Source organism: Ornithodoros turicata, chromosome 8, assembly GCF_037126465.1.
Source record: "Ornithodoros turicata isolate Travis chromosome 8, ASM3712646v1, whole genome shotgun sequence".
Lineage (NCBI taxonomy): Eukaryota > Metazoa > Arthropoda > Arachnida > Ixodida > Argasidae > Ornithodoros > Ornithodoros turicata.
The window spans coordinates 18,950,323-18,967,718 of NC_088208.1; the positions used below are offsets into that span (position 1 = coordinate 18,950,323).

Sequence of the window (17,396 nt, forward strand, 5' to 3'; positions counted from 1 at the left end):
CTGAAATCGCCGCTGAAATCGTCGAAATCGTCGCATGAAATCGTCGCTGTTACGCTGCTGGCCACCGGACACAATTCAGAAACGGAGAAGCGTTGTAATCCGGTAAGTCAGATAGAGCTTCCGTCAGTCTGAAGCGTTCAACTACTATTACTACCACTACTACCACCACCACTACTACTACTACTACTACTTGATGACAATATACATGTCCATTCCTGTGGGAAAGTGGGCTGCTTCCTTCAGTAGGGGCAGGACTCCGCGGGATGTAAACTGTACGGGCTTATGGAGTGCTCTCGTCGTAGTTGAACCACCCGCCATCCCTTTCATCATGATCAAGATGAGTGGCAACTCAAGCTCTGGTAAGCGCAGGAGCACTACGCTGGCCTCCGAATGGTCCTCAATTTCAGCACTGTTCGTATTGTATGGCACGTACAAAAAAAAACAATCTTCCTTTGGGAGTGCTGTTAACTTGTATGTCCGATTGAGTTTACCTAGCTGTAAACGTAACTACATCCGTAGTTCCGCAACTTTTGATGACCGTACTGACACCGTTCATCCCACTTCCGCAAAACGTTTTAACTATTTCCGGCCTTCGACACGACCAAAGCGGACACAAGAGCAGAAAGGCTGTTTTCGGGACCAAACTTCCGTATGGAACGGAACTTCCGCAAGGTAATGAATCACAGAAAGAAAGGAATGTATCAAGCACACGTTGCCTTGTTTAATCTTCATTCGCGGCGCTACATTCATCAAAGAACCCGACTTCCGTGGCGACGTCGTGTTGACAAATGTGGTGCTTCCATTCCCCATTCCTGGAAACAAAACAATCTCGTCAGCAGTCAGACAGGGAATGAACAGGTAACACAATTACACGAAAGGCTCATTGGAACACAGAAAACACTCATGAGCATGACACACCCACACACGTTAGAATTCAGGGATCTCAAACACGCGGCCAGCACACTCAGCTATATTCCGTGGCCCGAGGGCCCTTGACCCCTAAACAGAGGACGCCTGCAGAAGACGCCTGCCTCCGCTGTGCGTCGTTTCGTCAACGCAAGCGTGCGAGAACAATCTCCCCGTATATATCCAAACTAAACGTGCCGGTAGTCGTAGTGCCGTGTGTCATCAGTATACAGCTGATCAATGTGTTGAATTGAATTGAATTGAATTGAATTGAATTGAAATTTATTTACCATGAGCTACGTTCTATGAGCTATGTTCTGCTACGCCTCCGGACACGACAGGGTAATGTGGTGGATAAAGAAACCGCGAATGTGGCACGTGCAGCTCTTGATTGATTGATTGATTACTCTGGTTGTACTTGTTGTTGTTGTTGTTGTTCTGCTCAAAGCGGAGGACGAATTGCATTGCAGCACGCCTCACCGAAGCAAACCGCGAAGTTGGGTGAAGCCCTATTTACAGAGGCGTCCCCAGATGAGCTGCTATGAAAATTACATGCGGGAGCTCGCTGTTGAGAACGTAGGAAGCTACCGTCGCTATACAGGGTGTTTCGCGTAACGTGTCAATAAATTTTATGGGAAGAGAGCAATAAAAGAAAAATGACATCTACTTTTCTGCTCCTTGAGTTACAAACAGGTGCTACATCAAAAGTATCACCTGTTTGTAACTCAAATAGCAGAAAAGTAGCGGTCGTTTTTTTCTTTTATTGCTCTCTTTAAATAAAATTTATTGACGCGCTACAAGAGACACACTGTATACAGGGTGGTCTAGAAATTCATAGTAAAAAAAAAACGTAGGCCCCGGAGAGACATGCGGTCAAGGGATTTTGTCTTCAAAGGACTTTTGCCACATATTGGTAACATTTGTATTCCATTTCAATTGATGGAAAGTTAATTACATGAATTGAGCTCCGAAATTTCCCAAGGCAACCTAACGTTTTCCTTGCGGAAACTGGTTCCTCGTGGTCATTTTACTCAGTGTAGCACATAATCCCACTCGTAATGCAATGGCAATATTGCCGAAATAAATTATCGGAAAATCCGTGGAAATCAGCCCTTGGCTCCGTTTCTTTTTTGACGGCTCATAGTTTGAGCGCAAAGCTGCGAAGAAAGGAGGTTACATTCACACGCCGCACGAGGAGGAAAGGGTTACAAGCCGTCGGGTGACCTCATTTTTGATAAGATAGCTCTGATTCCCGCACTCACCGCAGCCTGTTTGTTCCGTGCGTATAAGGCTTGTAACCCTTTCCCCGGGCTACCATGTTGGGGAAGAAGCACCAAATAGTTTACGCTGGCAAAATACGTCCATCACTTTGCGTTATGACGACGGAAATATGTCGGAATGTGTCAAAACGACATGTCCTACGTACGCATATCATGCGTATATGTCAAACAAGTACCCAGTATATATTTTACACTACGTGAGTTGCTTGTGTGTTGTCGTTTGTACGCCGCTTCATCACGTGAACTCAAAGAGGCCGGAGGAAGTAATGGGGTTAGTTTCGGTTTACATCAGTTTCCGACCTCGTAAAGAATTGCTATATTTGTTACGGTTTCTTTGTTCCCTAGCACTGTACTTCATATCACTGCCTCAACACGCTGGGCGGTAACATGCTCATCTCTACCGCTGAGAAGTAAGGGGCCATCGGTGCTGGAGACGATCTCACAGAGACGGGATATGATCCGCAACATTTATAATGTGATACCGACAGCACTGGTCGGTTCTACACGTACCCAGAAGGCTGTACGTACGCAACACAATGCATAGATCTTGCCTCACTTCGTCCGCCGGCCATCGTCGTTCGTTCCCTCCTTCCTTCTTTCCCTCCATCTCCACCCGCCCGTTTCTGTTATGACACGTGACGACGTGCACGTGACTTCGCATTCGCAGGGTTGCTAGCAAACGGAGCAGCTCCGCTGTAGTTAGGGGAGAGAAACTCGTCAACTAAACACTGTTCATGCCAAAAGGATGGCTGCGGGCGGGCGGTCACAGGCTGGCATAGAAGGAGCCCATTGGGAGTGCGTCAAGTCTGTTCTCGAGAGTATTCCTATAATATCTCTATGCCGACAACAGAGCTGTACGGAGCACTTCTATCCTCCACGGCATTGGACAGTTGAGCGCATCACGTAATTTCCGCTCGCCAGTTACCGTGCTGCCGATCTCAAGTTCGCTCCCACGTGAGCGTGAGACGAGAACAGTCTGAAGTGGTTTATGCGATCGTCTCTGCCTCAAATCTGAGACTTTACTCATTTGAGTACGAACTCACCGTGACTGATTGATTGGTAAAAGAATAAAAACTCGCCGTGAGATCGTTCTCATCTCCGTTTTGTTTTGTGCAAACAGCCCCTTGAGACCTTGTGTGTTACTGTCCTTTTCTCGTGTCCCTGTAGTCTTGGGGTTCTCGATTATGCATAAACAAATAGGTACAGTCTACCAATGACGATGTACAAGAAAACCTTTTATTACTCTCTGCCTAAACAAATTATGTAGTATTATGTTTTACATTCAGCGCTTTCGTCCACATAAGCGTGGAATATAACCTGTCCCGTTTTATCCCAGGTGCAACGGGGCGTATCACATTCCCCAGTTGTTTCAAGAAGTCGTCGACTCCATCCGTCTGGGGAGAAGGACGACTCAACCTGTTGACTGCCGCCTCGAAAAGAGCCGTACCTTGGGCCACAAGGCTTGACGTCTCCTCTGGAGCGGCCCTCGCCCTTCTTCGAGGTGGAACATCGCAGCTTCTGGTTGAGGACGAGCTGCTGCGAGGTTCATGCTGAGCTGCGGATCGCATCTCCTCCTTTGGAAAGGGTGGTTCTCTTTCGTGCAGCTCCTCGTCCGTTGCACCAGAACCGCGTCGCGTTGACTCCAATAATGCCTGAACAGGAAGCACACGGGTGTTAGACAAAATAATGGGTATGCCAGCACTCAGCAATATGCGGCTGAAATTTTGTGAACCTAACTTATATACCATATACTATACAGGGTGTTTCACAACGTGTCATAAAATTCTATTCAAATATCTAATTATCTGAACATTATGGGATCAGCGCTCTTTGTCTGAGGGGATATTTTCCCATTACTTCTAGGCTCTTTTATGAAATTTAATTGTCGAGAAATTGAATTTTCCCAATTGAAATCCGAAATTGGCCAAGTCAACCTGACGTCTTTTTCCCTTTTATAGGAACAGAAAGTGCATTCAGAATTTGCCTCATTCTATCGCAAAATGCATTCACAACTACAAAATTAATAGCCCGAAAAAAATTCCGAAAACCATCCCTTCGCGGGCCGCAAATTGTAGGTACCCGCTCTTTTACTTTTCCAACCTCCTTCTGAATCGCTGTGAGATCCACACATAGGGGGCGACACCGTCACCTTTCTAGTGCGGATAATACGCGGGCCGATGTTCGAGGCTGACGGTTCTTTTCCGTAATTCTTGTGTATGTTCACCTCCAGCAGTCTCTATTGTGTATACTCAATGCTCCACCTACTGCACTGAACGCAGAATAAACGTGTAAAAGCAGACGACGTGAGCAAGCCATCCACATTACGCTAGTTCATCGTTTCTCCGCAGAGCGCCGACACCGTTCGATCTCGGAGCGAATAAATGCAACACGCTTGCAACGCGAAGTTATCTGAAAAAGAAAGAAGGAAACATGAAGGGGCGGTGACTGTTTTCCTTCTGCCGCATCGTGCATTATCTTGACGCACAACTGATCGCGGCAGCCAATTCGCGCCCTTCGAAAGGACGTCTCTGTTAGATCGACATATAGGGAGCAACATCGTCACCTTTCTAGTGTGGATAACACGCCGGCCAATGTTAGGAGATGATGGTTCTTGTTCGTAATTCTTGTGCATGGTCACCGGAAAATCACTTGCGCCGCGATGGTACGACATCCTCTTCAGTTCCCCAATGCTCCAGTTACTGCACTGAGCGCGGAATAAACGTGTAAAAGCAGAAGACGCGAGGAAGCTATCCACACTACGGTAGTTCATCGTTTCTCCGCAGCGCGCCGACACCGTTCGATCTCGGAGCTTTGTAGTAGGGAATGTGTTCTGTGCTCGAATGGGGTAAATCCTGCGTGCGCTTTCTGTTTCTGTCCAAATAGGCAGGTTGACTTGGCAAACATCGTACTCCAATTGGGAGAATTCAATTTCCCGAGAATTAAATTTGATAAAAGTGCTCAGAAATAACGGCAAAATCTCCCCTGAGATAAATACCGTTGATCTCGTAATATTCAGACAAGTAGATTTTTAAATAGAATGTTATGATTTGTTATGTGAAACACCTGTATATAATAATGTGTTTTTATAAACATTGTCCTCTTTTATGTATTTTTTTTTTCATGCAGAATATTGGTAATATGTATAATATGCTATGTTTTGGATATAAACTCGTACATTACGAAGATCCAAAGACCTTCGGCTTCGTACCGCTCTATAATGGAGAGGCACTAAAGCCATGCAAGGGAGAGGGGTCCATGTTTTGAGAGTACAGTGTCGTCTTCAACGGGGCTTTTTATATGTCTCTATGCCCAAAAATATGACAGCAGTTCAAGGGATAACACTAAATTTACCATATTTTATAACCATACCACCAACCATTACCATATATTATATTTTATACTATTTATAAAATGAATAGTCCCAGCATTTCGAAATCCTACAATAGAATAGAACTAGAAAGAAAAGAAAAAATGGAACCGCAGGTCGCACTGGTGCGACCAGCTGTTCCATGACGCTTGACGTGTGAAAGCACCGAATGATTTAAAAGATCACTTCAGCACGTATGTCCTTGAGGTAATTCGCCAGGGCACACGGGCGCAGGTTGTTGCGCTCGGTCGGTTGCGTCGCTGCGCTTTGGTCAGCAACTCAGTACTTTTTCAACACTAAAAGATCGATTGTCGGTTTCGAAATGCTGCAGAAGCTACACTCTTAAAAATGAGCTTCACCTCATAGCACGCTCCTAGCCGACCACCATTTCCAGTGATATCTTTACCTGCCCTGATTTGTTGAAAACGGCAGGCGTAAGCTTTTTTTGTGATAATTATGAACAGCGTAAGTGTCACAAAAAAGGCGTACGCCTCCCGTTTTCAACAAATCAGGGCAGATAAAGATATCATTCGAAATGGTGGTTGGCTAGGAGCGTGCTATGCGGTGACGTTCATTTTTAAGAGTGTAGGAAGATCCATCCCTAAAGAGTTTGAGTTGTGAAAAGCTAGAGTTTGAGTTGTGAAAAGTTATGTGCCCACTTCGCCCGCTTCTACGTAGTTTATAACAGCTACTCACGAACGCTGGACATTTAGCCGCAAGAAAAGCTAGTCTCTTCACACAGGGTGTCCCAGCAAAATGCGAACAGATTTAAAATATCACTTTTTTCGAGATGAAGTCAGTAGCACTGTAGCACATGCTGAATGGCACTCCTTACGAGGGCACCAGCAAACGCCTAAAGCAATGTTTTAATTAACTTTCAATAATTAACTATTTAATAATAAAAGCTACGAAGTTGTCCCAATGAGAACCATCTGGTCCTTTCGGTCACAAGATACCGTAGGCGTTTTCAGAACAAAAATCCGTTCGATAGATCGTCCGCTAAAAATTCGTAAAGGAACACCTGCTCTTTTTTTTTTTTTGCTCATTGCGGTTCTTCGGAGACGTGTCTTCCCTTCCCTCCCAATGTGTTCCAATCTGTTCGCATTTACTTAGGACACTCTGTATAAGAGCAAAACAGCACGAGGTATTCTGTGTGGAGGTGGCGCAACTGCCATAAAGCACATTATGCACATAGCACCCCGATTACTATCCTGATTAGCTAGCTAGTGTAGCTTGCCCAAATACTGCCAGGGAATAACCAATAAAAAATTGAGTCCAGTGTAGTTAAGTCTTGTATTGTCCCATTCGTATTGTGTGTTCCTCAAACTCAAGGAAATGTTATCTCTTTCTAATGAAAATAAACCTGTCTCTGAGCCCAGCAGCGGATGCTGACATTCATGCCAAGCTGCTTTTATGGTGCTATGTATTAGGAGCAGCAGTGTTGTACATACGGGGTGTCCACGCTAAGTGTGAACAGATTTTTTAAAAATATATCAATCACTTTTTCCGAGATGAAATCAATTGCAATATAGCATATGCTGAAGGGCACTCCCTAGGGGGGGCATTAACAGACTCCTAAGGCAATGTCTTAGTTAACTTTCAATAATTAACTTTTTAATTATAAAAGCTACGAAGTTGCTCCAATGAGAACATGTGATTTCTTCGGTCAGCAGATACCAAAACCGTTTTCAGAACAAAAATCCGTTCGGTAGATAGTCCCGCAAAAAATTCGTGAAGGAACGCCATTTTTTTCTTTATTTGGTTTATTGCGCATCTTCAAAGAAGCGGCTTTCCTTTACCCCCAGTATGAGAGAGTGAAAGAGCACAGTGTCATCTCATGCGTCGGAGATTAGCTTTAACGCGGAAACAAAACAAAAACACAAATCTATCGGGTGACTCTATCGCGACTGCCCTTATCTTGGGCTGCATTTTCTGTTTTCTTGTAATCTTTTTCCAGGACGCAAGAGGCGATAGTGTGCTCTTTATCCTCTCGTATTGGGGGCGAAGGAAAGACGCGTCTCTAGAGATGCGCAATGAATAAAATAGAGAAAAAAATGGCGTTCCTTCACGAATTTTTTGCGGACGATCCATTGAACGGATTTTTGTTCTGAAAACGGCTTTGGTATCTGGTGACCGAAGCGATCAGATGTTCTCATTGGAGCAACTTCGTAGCTTTTATAATTAAAAAGTTAATTATTGAAAGTTAATTAAGACATTGCCTTAGGAGTCTGTTAATGTCCCCATAGGGAGTACCCTTCAGCATATGCTATATTGCAATTGATCTCATCTCGGAAAAAGTGATTGATATATTTTTAAAAAATCTGTTCACACTTAGCGTGGACACCCTGTATATTCCCAAGCAACGCAACATCTTGGGCCAATATTGGCAATGTCGGCCCAATATTGGACCGAGACAGGACAAATATTGGGCCAGTATTGCCAATATTGGTCAAATATTGGGCCAGTATTGCCAATATTGGTCAAATATTGGGCCAAGATGTTGTGCTGCTTGGGTAGCGGCGCCATTAGTAGCGCCACTATACCGCATTCCCTACTTTATTTTCAGTAGCGGAGTGGCGATCCCACTACATTTTCAATTGAGATCGGAAAAGTATTTCTCTACACGAGATGGGTAGCGGCAGACTCTCCGCTGCCGCTACTTTTCATAATGTGGAAGACGGTGGAAGAGAGAAAAAAGCGAGGTAACGGTGGAGCAGAACTCTTTACTTGTTATTCACTACCTAACAATTTCACTAACTCTCATAGGCTAAGCGCAATCGAATATCCAGGAATATAATTTCTGTTAATATGTGCAACGTTTTTTTTTTCTAGTTCACGTTTACGAAACACAAACAGGTATGCGTAACATACACTGCATGATATGGGCGACGAACAATGCGTTGTGTCACTTGAGACAGGAGTACGAAAATATAATGGAAACGCAACGATATTACACCATGCATGATGAAAAAGAAACTGGACTGCACGGAGATGACGAAAAACACACACACAGACGAAGTCTCAAGAGGCTTCGTCTGTGTGCGCCTGTTTTCCGTCGTCTCCCTAGCCTGTTTTTCTTTTCTTTCCTTTTTTTTTTTTTTTTTTGTCGTGTATTTTAGTCAACAGCACGCGTGCTTCTTACCCATCCTTTCAGTATCACTGTCGCCGTTGCACTCCAAACGGGCTGCCGACTTTTCTTTAAAGGGAGGCTTCGTAAGGATTCGAAAAAAATTAGGTGAGCATCATTACGAACACGAACCACCCCCTGGATACCGAATACAACATTCGCATTAATTTTGCGCGAGTAATTAATTCATGAATGACGACAACAGCAAACCGCGAAACAGAAATGCGAAGAGCAGAAAACAGTGCTCCATACAGCGGCGGTTCGTCCGCAGGAGGATACCGTGACGTCACCCAGCATTGTCGTCTGCTTCAAAACCTGCACTGTCCCTTGCGTTTTGAAGGAAACAAAACAGGATGTCCCATGTGGGTGGCGTTTCCGTCGTGTATAGCGAATCTCTCGCCACAACCGCTCATGCAACATATTGAGCCGACCATTATGGCGTAGATTGCAACGGTGTAGAAGCGAGTACGCTTTGGAAAAAGGTTGTATCCTTTCCAAAACGCGAGCAGGCCAGATGAGGAAGCGCCGGAAAAACATGTCGGATGCCATCTCGCCTCACAGAGGCGAAGCGCTCGCTTCGTAATGAATTCGTTCGAATAAAATCTACGCAGTTTCAGACCGAGACATTTCGTACACATGTTCCTGTCATCCCAAAGGTTACGAATATACCGCAACATTTGTGATTTTGTTGCGGAGTCCCACTTTAAGGTGTTGGCGTTGATGTTGAAAATACTAGGGAGAGGTTGAATTCGTCACACGACAAATTCGGCTACTCTCATAAACAGACCCGCCGCGCCCCCATGATAAATAAATTAACTCTAAGGTGTCTGTGACGCGCAGGTGAAGCATTTCTTGCAAGATAGGGTTACCTTGGACAATCGTGGAAAGGCGGGATTATTGGTAACAGCATTGTCGAAAACACAGCAGCAAGCCAGACACTCTGGACAAGAGCCACACGGTACGACTGCTCTTCTATATGTTTAGCCGTCGTGTTCTGTGGCTCTTGTCCTTGTTTCTGCCTTGCTGCTGCTCATATGTTGTTTTCTTTTGTTTAGTTTTTGTTTGTTTGTTTTTTAATATGTAAAATTACCTTAACTTACACAGGTTGCCGAAAGCGACCTAGTTATCTTATCACGCAAAGAGTATCACCCCTGGCGATGAAACTCCCCATTCATGATCTCACAATAAAGTTGTTTTGTAGGTACGTGAGCCACACAAAATGAAGAAATAATATTATTTGGGGGTCAGTGTATGCCAGCTTGCTTATTTATGCTCTTTGCACACTTGTATGGTGGCGGTCCACAGTCGATTAACTTGAAAGCCATTGATTGTTTTTTTTTTTCTTTTTTCTGCGTTCAACATGTTTAGAGAGAAGTTACGTGATATATTTATATATTTTTCGTAAATGCTTCATTACAGAGGTATTCTCACACGTGTGGGCTGTTCCTGAGGAACTCGTATTCCGTATTCCGAAAAGGCGTATGAAACGTAGTTCGATAGTCAAACGCTTTGTAAGAGAAGCCGTCGTGTGACTGGAAGGAGGGGGTTATAGTCAACAACAGTAACTCCTAATTCATGTTAAGCTGTGGCGCAGTATGCCAACAACACTCAGAAGGCTGTCGAATTGTCCTTGGAGGCGTTGGTCCTGGCGAAAGCATTAGAGAACATTATGCCATTCGTTTGATATGTGTATCACCTGGCAGCTGCTTATTGGCAACTCGATGAGTGCATGGTCGCTTATGATGGCGGTTGCGCTGTCAATACAGGCAAAACGTATCAACCTTCGACAGTACGCAGATGGAAACGTTCGAGGTTGGTTCGCGGATATCTCGATGAAAAATATTGATATTGCAGAAAAACATTCTGACGTGAAAATTATTCAACGCATTTGCGCCGTGTGCATTAAGTTATGTCCTAAATGCGCGTCATCTCAAGGTCAATATCAGTGTGACTAATATATCTTGGCTGTAAGTAGTGGTACACTTTATGCTGCATGCTGGCTATGTGAGGGAACATAAACGCTGCACCACCTTTAGACACATCCGACAACGAGACGCCTTCGGTAATGTACTGTCTAAAGAAAACTGATGAAAAGTACCAGCATAGTATTTACGTTACTTTTATTTGGTAGCGGTATCCCGTTACTTTTTCAAATTTGTAGCGACACTAGTATTGCGCTACTTTTTTTGTAAGGTACCGGGTTGCGGTATTCCGTTACTTCGTTCTGGTAGTGGGTACAACACTGAGGAACAGTAATGTGTTGATATTCAAGCGAAACTTCTCAAAATGTGACGTTCGTCTGACACAACGTCAAAGGAACGCGTTTGGCCGATATGGTGGTGGTAACTCTTACGATGCAGCTGGGAGATTTTCTTGCATTTGCTCGAAAACGCAGCCTTGAATGGTGGTTTGAAATCCGGTCGCGTCCGTAACCTTCTTTTATCCCGAAGACACTTCGTCATTGTCGTTCTCGCATCTTCTTTTATGAAAACCATGGTTGTCGCATTGAAAAATAGCGCAGTCTGTCATCTTTCAATGTCGCTAGCACAAAAATTGACCTCCAGTAGGAGGAGCTTACGAGCATGGTACGTCACTGCCACGTCACAGTGTGACGATGGTGAAAACTCCCTACCTGGGCAGCAGGTGTAGGCGTCAAAGCGTATTCCTGCTGGAAATCGCCGTTGAGGTTCAACTCGCTCGTCGCCCCTTGGATTCCCGGCTGATATGAACCCCATTCTCTTAAAATGGGCCCACGATGACACGCATGCCTGGTCGCAAGACCTCTTTGCCTCGACCTTGCGCAGTTCCCGGGCAAAGGCCGAACGCAAACAGTTGATTGATTGATTGATTTTAAAAGAAAAAAAATGGAGATGGTAGTCTCGAGCCACTCGGGACTGGACGCAAACAGTTCCATTTTGCCTTCGCGGCAACAGCTGCAGAAAAAGAAAACGAGCGGTGCAGTGTGCTATACAAGGATGCAAGCAGGTATACTCACCCTCAACTCCGAGCTCCCTGGCAACTTCCGCGAAGTTCCTGACGCGTGCATCTTTTTTGTGGTAATCCCCGCGCTTCATTTGCCACAGGACGGGCCGATCTTCTACTAGAGTGATCAGATCAGATGTCATCAGAGCCGGGAAAGAACTCGCCATATAGAGCAGATAAAATGGCTACACCGAGGCCAGTGGGCAAGTGTAGAGGTGGAAAGAGAAGGGTATATATCCGGGATTGACCTGGTTCTCGCGTTTCTCTGTATACACTTTTGCCCCTCCTCACTTTCCTTTATTCCTCTCTCCCGGGATGTAGTCTCTGCTGGTCTGAGCTGCCGTCTGTGCTGCTTTATCAATTTTGGCGTCTTCGCTATTTCAAGTGACACTGACAACGCAATACGATGTGCGTGTGTTCCTAATATGTTAGTCAGTCTTGGGTAGTAACTAAGTTACTTTTAACTTGTAACTGTAATTAGTTAAAGTAACTAGTTACATTTCCAGAGAAGTAGCTTTTAACTGTAACTAGTTACTATTTATGTGAAAGTAACTGCAAAATGTAACTAGTTACTCGAATAAATGTCGTTCCTTTTTATTTCTTTACTCTACCTTCTCCTACTTCCCCCTAAAAGTGTCTTCCTTCCTTTTCTCGGTAATCGGTACGTGCCCCATGCCTTGGGATCTTGACCAAGCAGGGAATTCCAGCTTTGCGAACAGAAATTAGTTGAAGTTAGTGACCCTCAACGGGCGGAGTGAGTCATATGTGAGTAATAGTGTCACTGCCCTAGTATGCCTTCTGTGGATATGGACAAGGGAATGATTATGCACAAAGAGAAACTTTCCGGTCAGCTCACTTGTGCTCCGACCAGTGCAATGGCTAATCCTGCTCCGGTTGCTGCTACCGTAAGGTTCCGTGGCCGCTCTATAGACCCTTTTCGAAAATCAGCGCCGCCTTTTGGGCTCCAGTCGAACTACGTTTGCGCCGCCATGTTGCGGGAGCAACCAAAGCCGCGAGAAGTTGTGCGTGCAGCGCGCAGCAAGGTGTATCCTCTCTGCTTGCTTCGGCTTACGGCAACACTCCTTTATAATGCCGTGTAGCTGCTGCGTACCGTTTTGCCGGCAAAAGGGCTACTTAGACATGGAAGGACGAAAGGTAAGCCTTCTTTCACTGAACGGAATTCCGTAAGTTCGTCGCTTTTTGTTAAGTTCTGTGTGATGCGTCGGTGCCACGATCACTGACTGCAGTTTTGGAAGCTGAGTCATTTGTTCAGCGTCGAAATGACATGGAGCAAATATCTTTAAAGTTTGATGACATGTTTGGTAACTCTGGTTCGGAAAAAGGAGGGACTTGTTGGTCTGTATTTCTAGCTCATGGAGCCAATGGTAACAAATTGAGACCCAAATCTAGACTATTCGCATATCCGAGTCTGTGTTGAAACAAGCTCTGTATGTCACACTGAAATTATAATGTGACATAATGAACAAAGTGTAGTGTAAGCCACAGGCAAATAGCTCAAGCTGTCTCATGAGCAGCAATCCTCCGTTGAAAAGCAAGTTATGATAAAAACGTAGCGTGACACTAACCCAGATGAATCTCATTTCCAGGTGACGTACCACAAGTTTCCAAGGGATGAGACGTTGTTCAAGCAGTGGATCATCAAAATTAAACGTGATGAGGGACCATTGTTTGAAGTCACAAGGCATACAAAAGTGTGCTCGAAGCACTTCACCGAAGATAATTTTGTGCCAAATGTTGCAAGCGGGAAGCGCATCCTCCGAGATGATGCCGTTCCATCTGTGTTTAGCTTTGGTGCTCCCAAGTCAAAGCCACGTCGACCCCTGGTGAGGCGTACCATTCTGTTGGAGACAAATAGCAATGCTGCCGCCTTTGTTGAACAAGAGAACATTGCCCCGCAGGAGCAACTACCGGAACGTGCCTCATCACCTCGTGCAGACCTTCAAGCCCTGCAGGAAGAGCTTGCACACATCAAGGAAGTTTCAGAGAGCAAGGAGAAGGCAATCCAGAAATTGACAGCAGAGCTTGAAGAACTCAAGACGCAACTGCAGATGAAGACAGATGAAAACCATAAACTTATACGTGAGCTTGAAATATGCAAGGGGCACTGTAAGAAGCTTGAAGAAGACAAAAAGCCGTTTTGTGTTGAGAGGTTTCAATGCAGTGACAACGACTTCCAGTTTTATACTGGCTTGCCAAATTATGCCACCTTTTGTGCTCTTCTGAGGTACCTCGACCCAGGCGACGTTGCTGAGAATATTGTCCCCTGGAATACAGAGAGGAGCTCTTCAGATGCTGACGCCAGTGGGTCCAGAGGACGCCCGCAAAAACTCAGTGCTGAAAATCAACTTTTCCTTGTGCTTGTGAAGCTGAGATTAGGCGTGTTTCACCAGCATCTTGGTCATCTGTTTGGCGTGTCTACGAGCTATGTGTCAAGAACATTAACCGCATGGCTAAATTTTATGTACCTACAGCTTGGACAGCTGCCTTTGTGGCAGTCACGTGAAACAGTTGACCGCAGCATGCCAGCAGCGTTTCTGGAGAGCTACCCAACCACGCGCGTTATAATTGATGCAACGGAAGTGTACTGTGAAGCACCAAGTTCTTTTGTGCTGCAGTCAAGAACATATTCCAACTATAAGTCTGCACACACGTTTAAGGGCCTAATAGGAATTGCACCAAGTGGTGCTGTCACGTTTGTGTCAGACCTGTTCACAGGGAGCATGTCAGACAGAGAATGTGTCATCAGAAGTGGATTTCTGCACATGGACTTCAGTGAGAATGACTCTGTTATGGCTGACAAGGGGTTCAAAATTGCTGACCTCCTTGAGCCTCTCAATGTGCACCTGAACATTCCACCTTTTCTGCGGCAGCCACAATTCTCGCAGCAAGAAATTGCTGAAACTCAAGACATTGCATCGCTCAGAATTCACGTTGAGCGAAGAATCCAGCGAATTAAGACGTTTCATATTTTTGACCGACCTATCCCTGTTACTTTGGGGCCAGTTATTAATCAAATATGGACTGTTTGTGTGATTCTGACAAATTTTCAGTCACCTATTATTAAAAGTGCTGAGTAGCGAGTACCCTTATTAGCAGTGGTGTACACTATGTATTCGAAGTGTAGTGCTACGACTGAACCATGGATTGCTCCTCTAGTCGATCATGTGTCATACAATGCAACATTTACCACATTCCTAGACTCCTACACTGTCATGTTAGGAAGAATAAACACTGTTTCAACATTTCAAGTCAACATTTATTGCTTTGTACATCACATGCTTAGTCTCCCGAAATCACAGGTAACAGGGTGTCAAAATAGAATCGTGTAAGCTTAGGCTCAACACGGGCCCAGTCACATTCTGAGAAAGGTATTCGCTCAACAAGTATGAAATCCTTGGAGTACACAACAAAGTCACCCCACCTTAGTCCCGAAACTGCCATCTGGCCAAGAATCTGGTAATAGTAATCATGATCCCTGTGTAGCATTGGCCTCTTCATTACATTTTCTTCATTCTCATGATCTGATACAACAGAAAAAAATGCTTCTTCCGACAGGTCGTGCAGGCTTGCACTTCGCAGGGAGTATGGACACTTAATTTCCAAAATTCCATGAGGTGTCTCTTCCTTGGGGTCAAACACGATGCCATCTGGAGTCGCGCCAAGCCACGGCTGTGAGGGTGGAACAAGCAGGCCACAAGGGCTCACCGTGATGTTTCTATCTAGCGAATGGAGCACGGCCTTGTAACGATCACGAGCAGTGTCCTCGTTTTCAATCCCGTACCTGGAAGTCAAACAAAAATGTGGTGAATAAGTCGGCTTGGAGATAAATATCCGGGACTATTCACATACTTCACAGCCCTCACTCTTGATATGTCCTTCTGTGCAAGCATGTTATCGAGCCCCTTCCTGCTCCATGTAGCACGTTTGAAGACTGCTCCAAAGTTTGATGCCGTCAAACGTGCAGACCTTTCCTTGAGCCACGTTTTGCTGTTTCGCTGCTGTCTGGTATTCTTCTCGACCTCTCTAGCAGCAGCAGGAGTAACACAGAGCGACTGCAAAAAAATGGCTGATTAAGTATTTTATACTGGGTATGGAACCACATATGATGGAGGCAGCACTTCCTAGAGTTCGAAGAGCAGTGGTACAGACCAGGCCATCCCAATGTGTTTTGTTTGTGTATGTTTGTAAATTACCTTGATAAGCTCCATCTGCTTTTCTGGAAAGGTGTCTGGAAAGTTATGGGGTGCCTGTCCACAGAAAAATATACACTCCTGCAGCGTAAAGCTGTTTTGGGAGGGCCTCATAAGATTCTCAGATACACAAGAGCTGAACCCAAATGGCAGTACAGCCTGCTGGTATGACAGCGGGGAACTTCCGAATGCTGGGCCAAACTTAGTGTTTTTAACATCCTGCATACCATGACTAGTTAGGGCATCAATAAATGGGTTGTCAACACCCAAAACCTGGAGTTCATCAGCTAAGCGTCTCGCTGCTAACTGCTGCTCTATGGAACACCTTGGCTTCTTCCTTGCCTCGTAAAGTCTCATCTTTATGGAGTCATCCCGTCCACCTTCTTGCACTCTTCTCCAATTGACGTTTTGAACTGATGTCGCTGGCACCTTTCTTCCACGAGGTACTCCCCACTGTTGTGGGAGGTCAGTACACGACAGTTGTGGAGGAGCCTCGCTGAACCCGTTCTGCTGCAGCAGACCAACGGTGCGCAGTACACCTATTTGGTGGTTGCATGCTCGTTTGCCCGCGGGGTAATTACAGGCACCATCTCGAACAACTGCATTCTGGTCGAAGCAAAGCACTGTTAGGTAGGGATCTTGGGTTTTCTTCTTACTTTTGTAGCACAGTGCTTTCACGTAGTACTCGCCTTGCCTGGAAATCATTACATGCATGACCAAATTAACTCACCGCTCGATGCACAGCACCCAGAAAAATCCGTTAATTGATTTCCATAATAAAATGGGGGATGTCGAAGAATCAGAAACTGGCGTCGTCAGTCGATAACATTTATGTGAACAGTTGGGAACAGCAATTATAAACTTGGAGACAATACTGTAAGCACAAAAGGAGATATGGCCTTTACTTTACTTACCTCGTGTAGTTTGCATGGATGGACGAAGTCACCACGTACTGCTCTACGCAGAAGTTGTAGCTTCTCCTCACATTTCGTTGTGAGGAACTGAAAGACTCTATGCTGTCATCTGGCAGTTTTGGCAACTTTGAAAGGTCACGTATCCATCCAGTGACTGGAAAGGATACGGTGGACATCTCGACAGCGCCAAGTCACATCCGCACGCACGCCCAATCGCTCAATGCGCAATATATGAACCATATACATCACATACGCCGTGTCCCGCAACATGGCGGACGCAGCTCCCCGTGGCCGCCAGGTGGCGTTATTTCGAAAATGGTCTATAAAGCAACCTTCGAGTTTTTATCATGGAAGGACGAGAATAATAAAGTGCTAGCTATAGAATAAGTCGTACTCGGCAAACAGGACGTCAACTTCAAACCTGAAAAAGCATCTTGAGGCGTGTTCCTTGTTCCAGTGTATGTCTCTCTCTCTCTCTCTCTACACGCTAAGAAACGCGTGCGTGTCACCGTGCTCTTCTTTTTCACAGCGATGCGCCAGGTCGCATGCACATGTCGTATTTTTCCGTGTGGGATAACCGCGTATTAACTTATACTGCTTCTGGTTAAG

At 45.2% G+C, this 17,396-nt stretch overlaps 1 protein-coding gene and 1 long non-coding RNA gene across 2 annotated transcripts; one reads left to right on the forward strand and one right to left on the reverse strand.

Annotated features, from left to right (window-relative positions):
* Positions 1-733: 733 nt before the first annotated feature.
* LOC135366027 (uncharacterized) lies at positions 734-11,095 on the reverse strand. The gene is made up of 3 exons (XR_010414063.1): positions 11,034-11,095; positions 3,634-3,838; positions 734-812 (listed from the first exon to the last, which is right to left on the reverse strand). It is a non-coding gene; the product is annotated as an uncharacterized LOC135366027 (long non-coding RNA).
* Positions 11,096-12,802: 1,707 nt separating this feature from the next.
* LOC135367543 (uncharacterized) lies at positions 12,803-14,760 on the forward strand. The gene is made up of 2 exons (XM_064600837.1): positions 12,803-12,817; positions 13,270-14,760. Exons 1-2 carry the CDS (start codon positions 12,803-12,805, stop codon positions 14,758-14,760), a joined length of 1,506 nt encoding a protein of 501 aa, XP_064456907.1.
* The last annotated feature ends 2,636 nt before the right edge of the window (positions 14,761-17,396 follow it).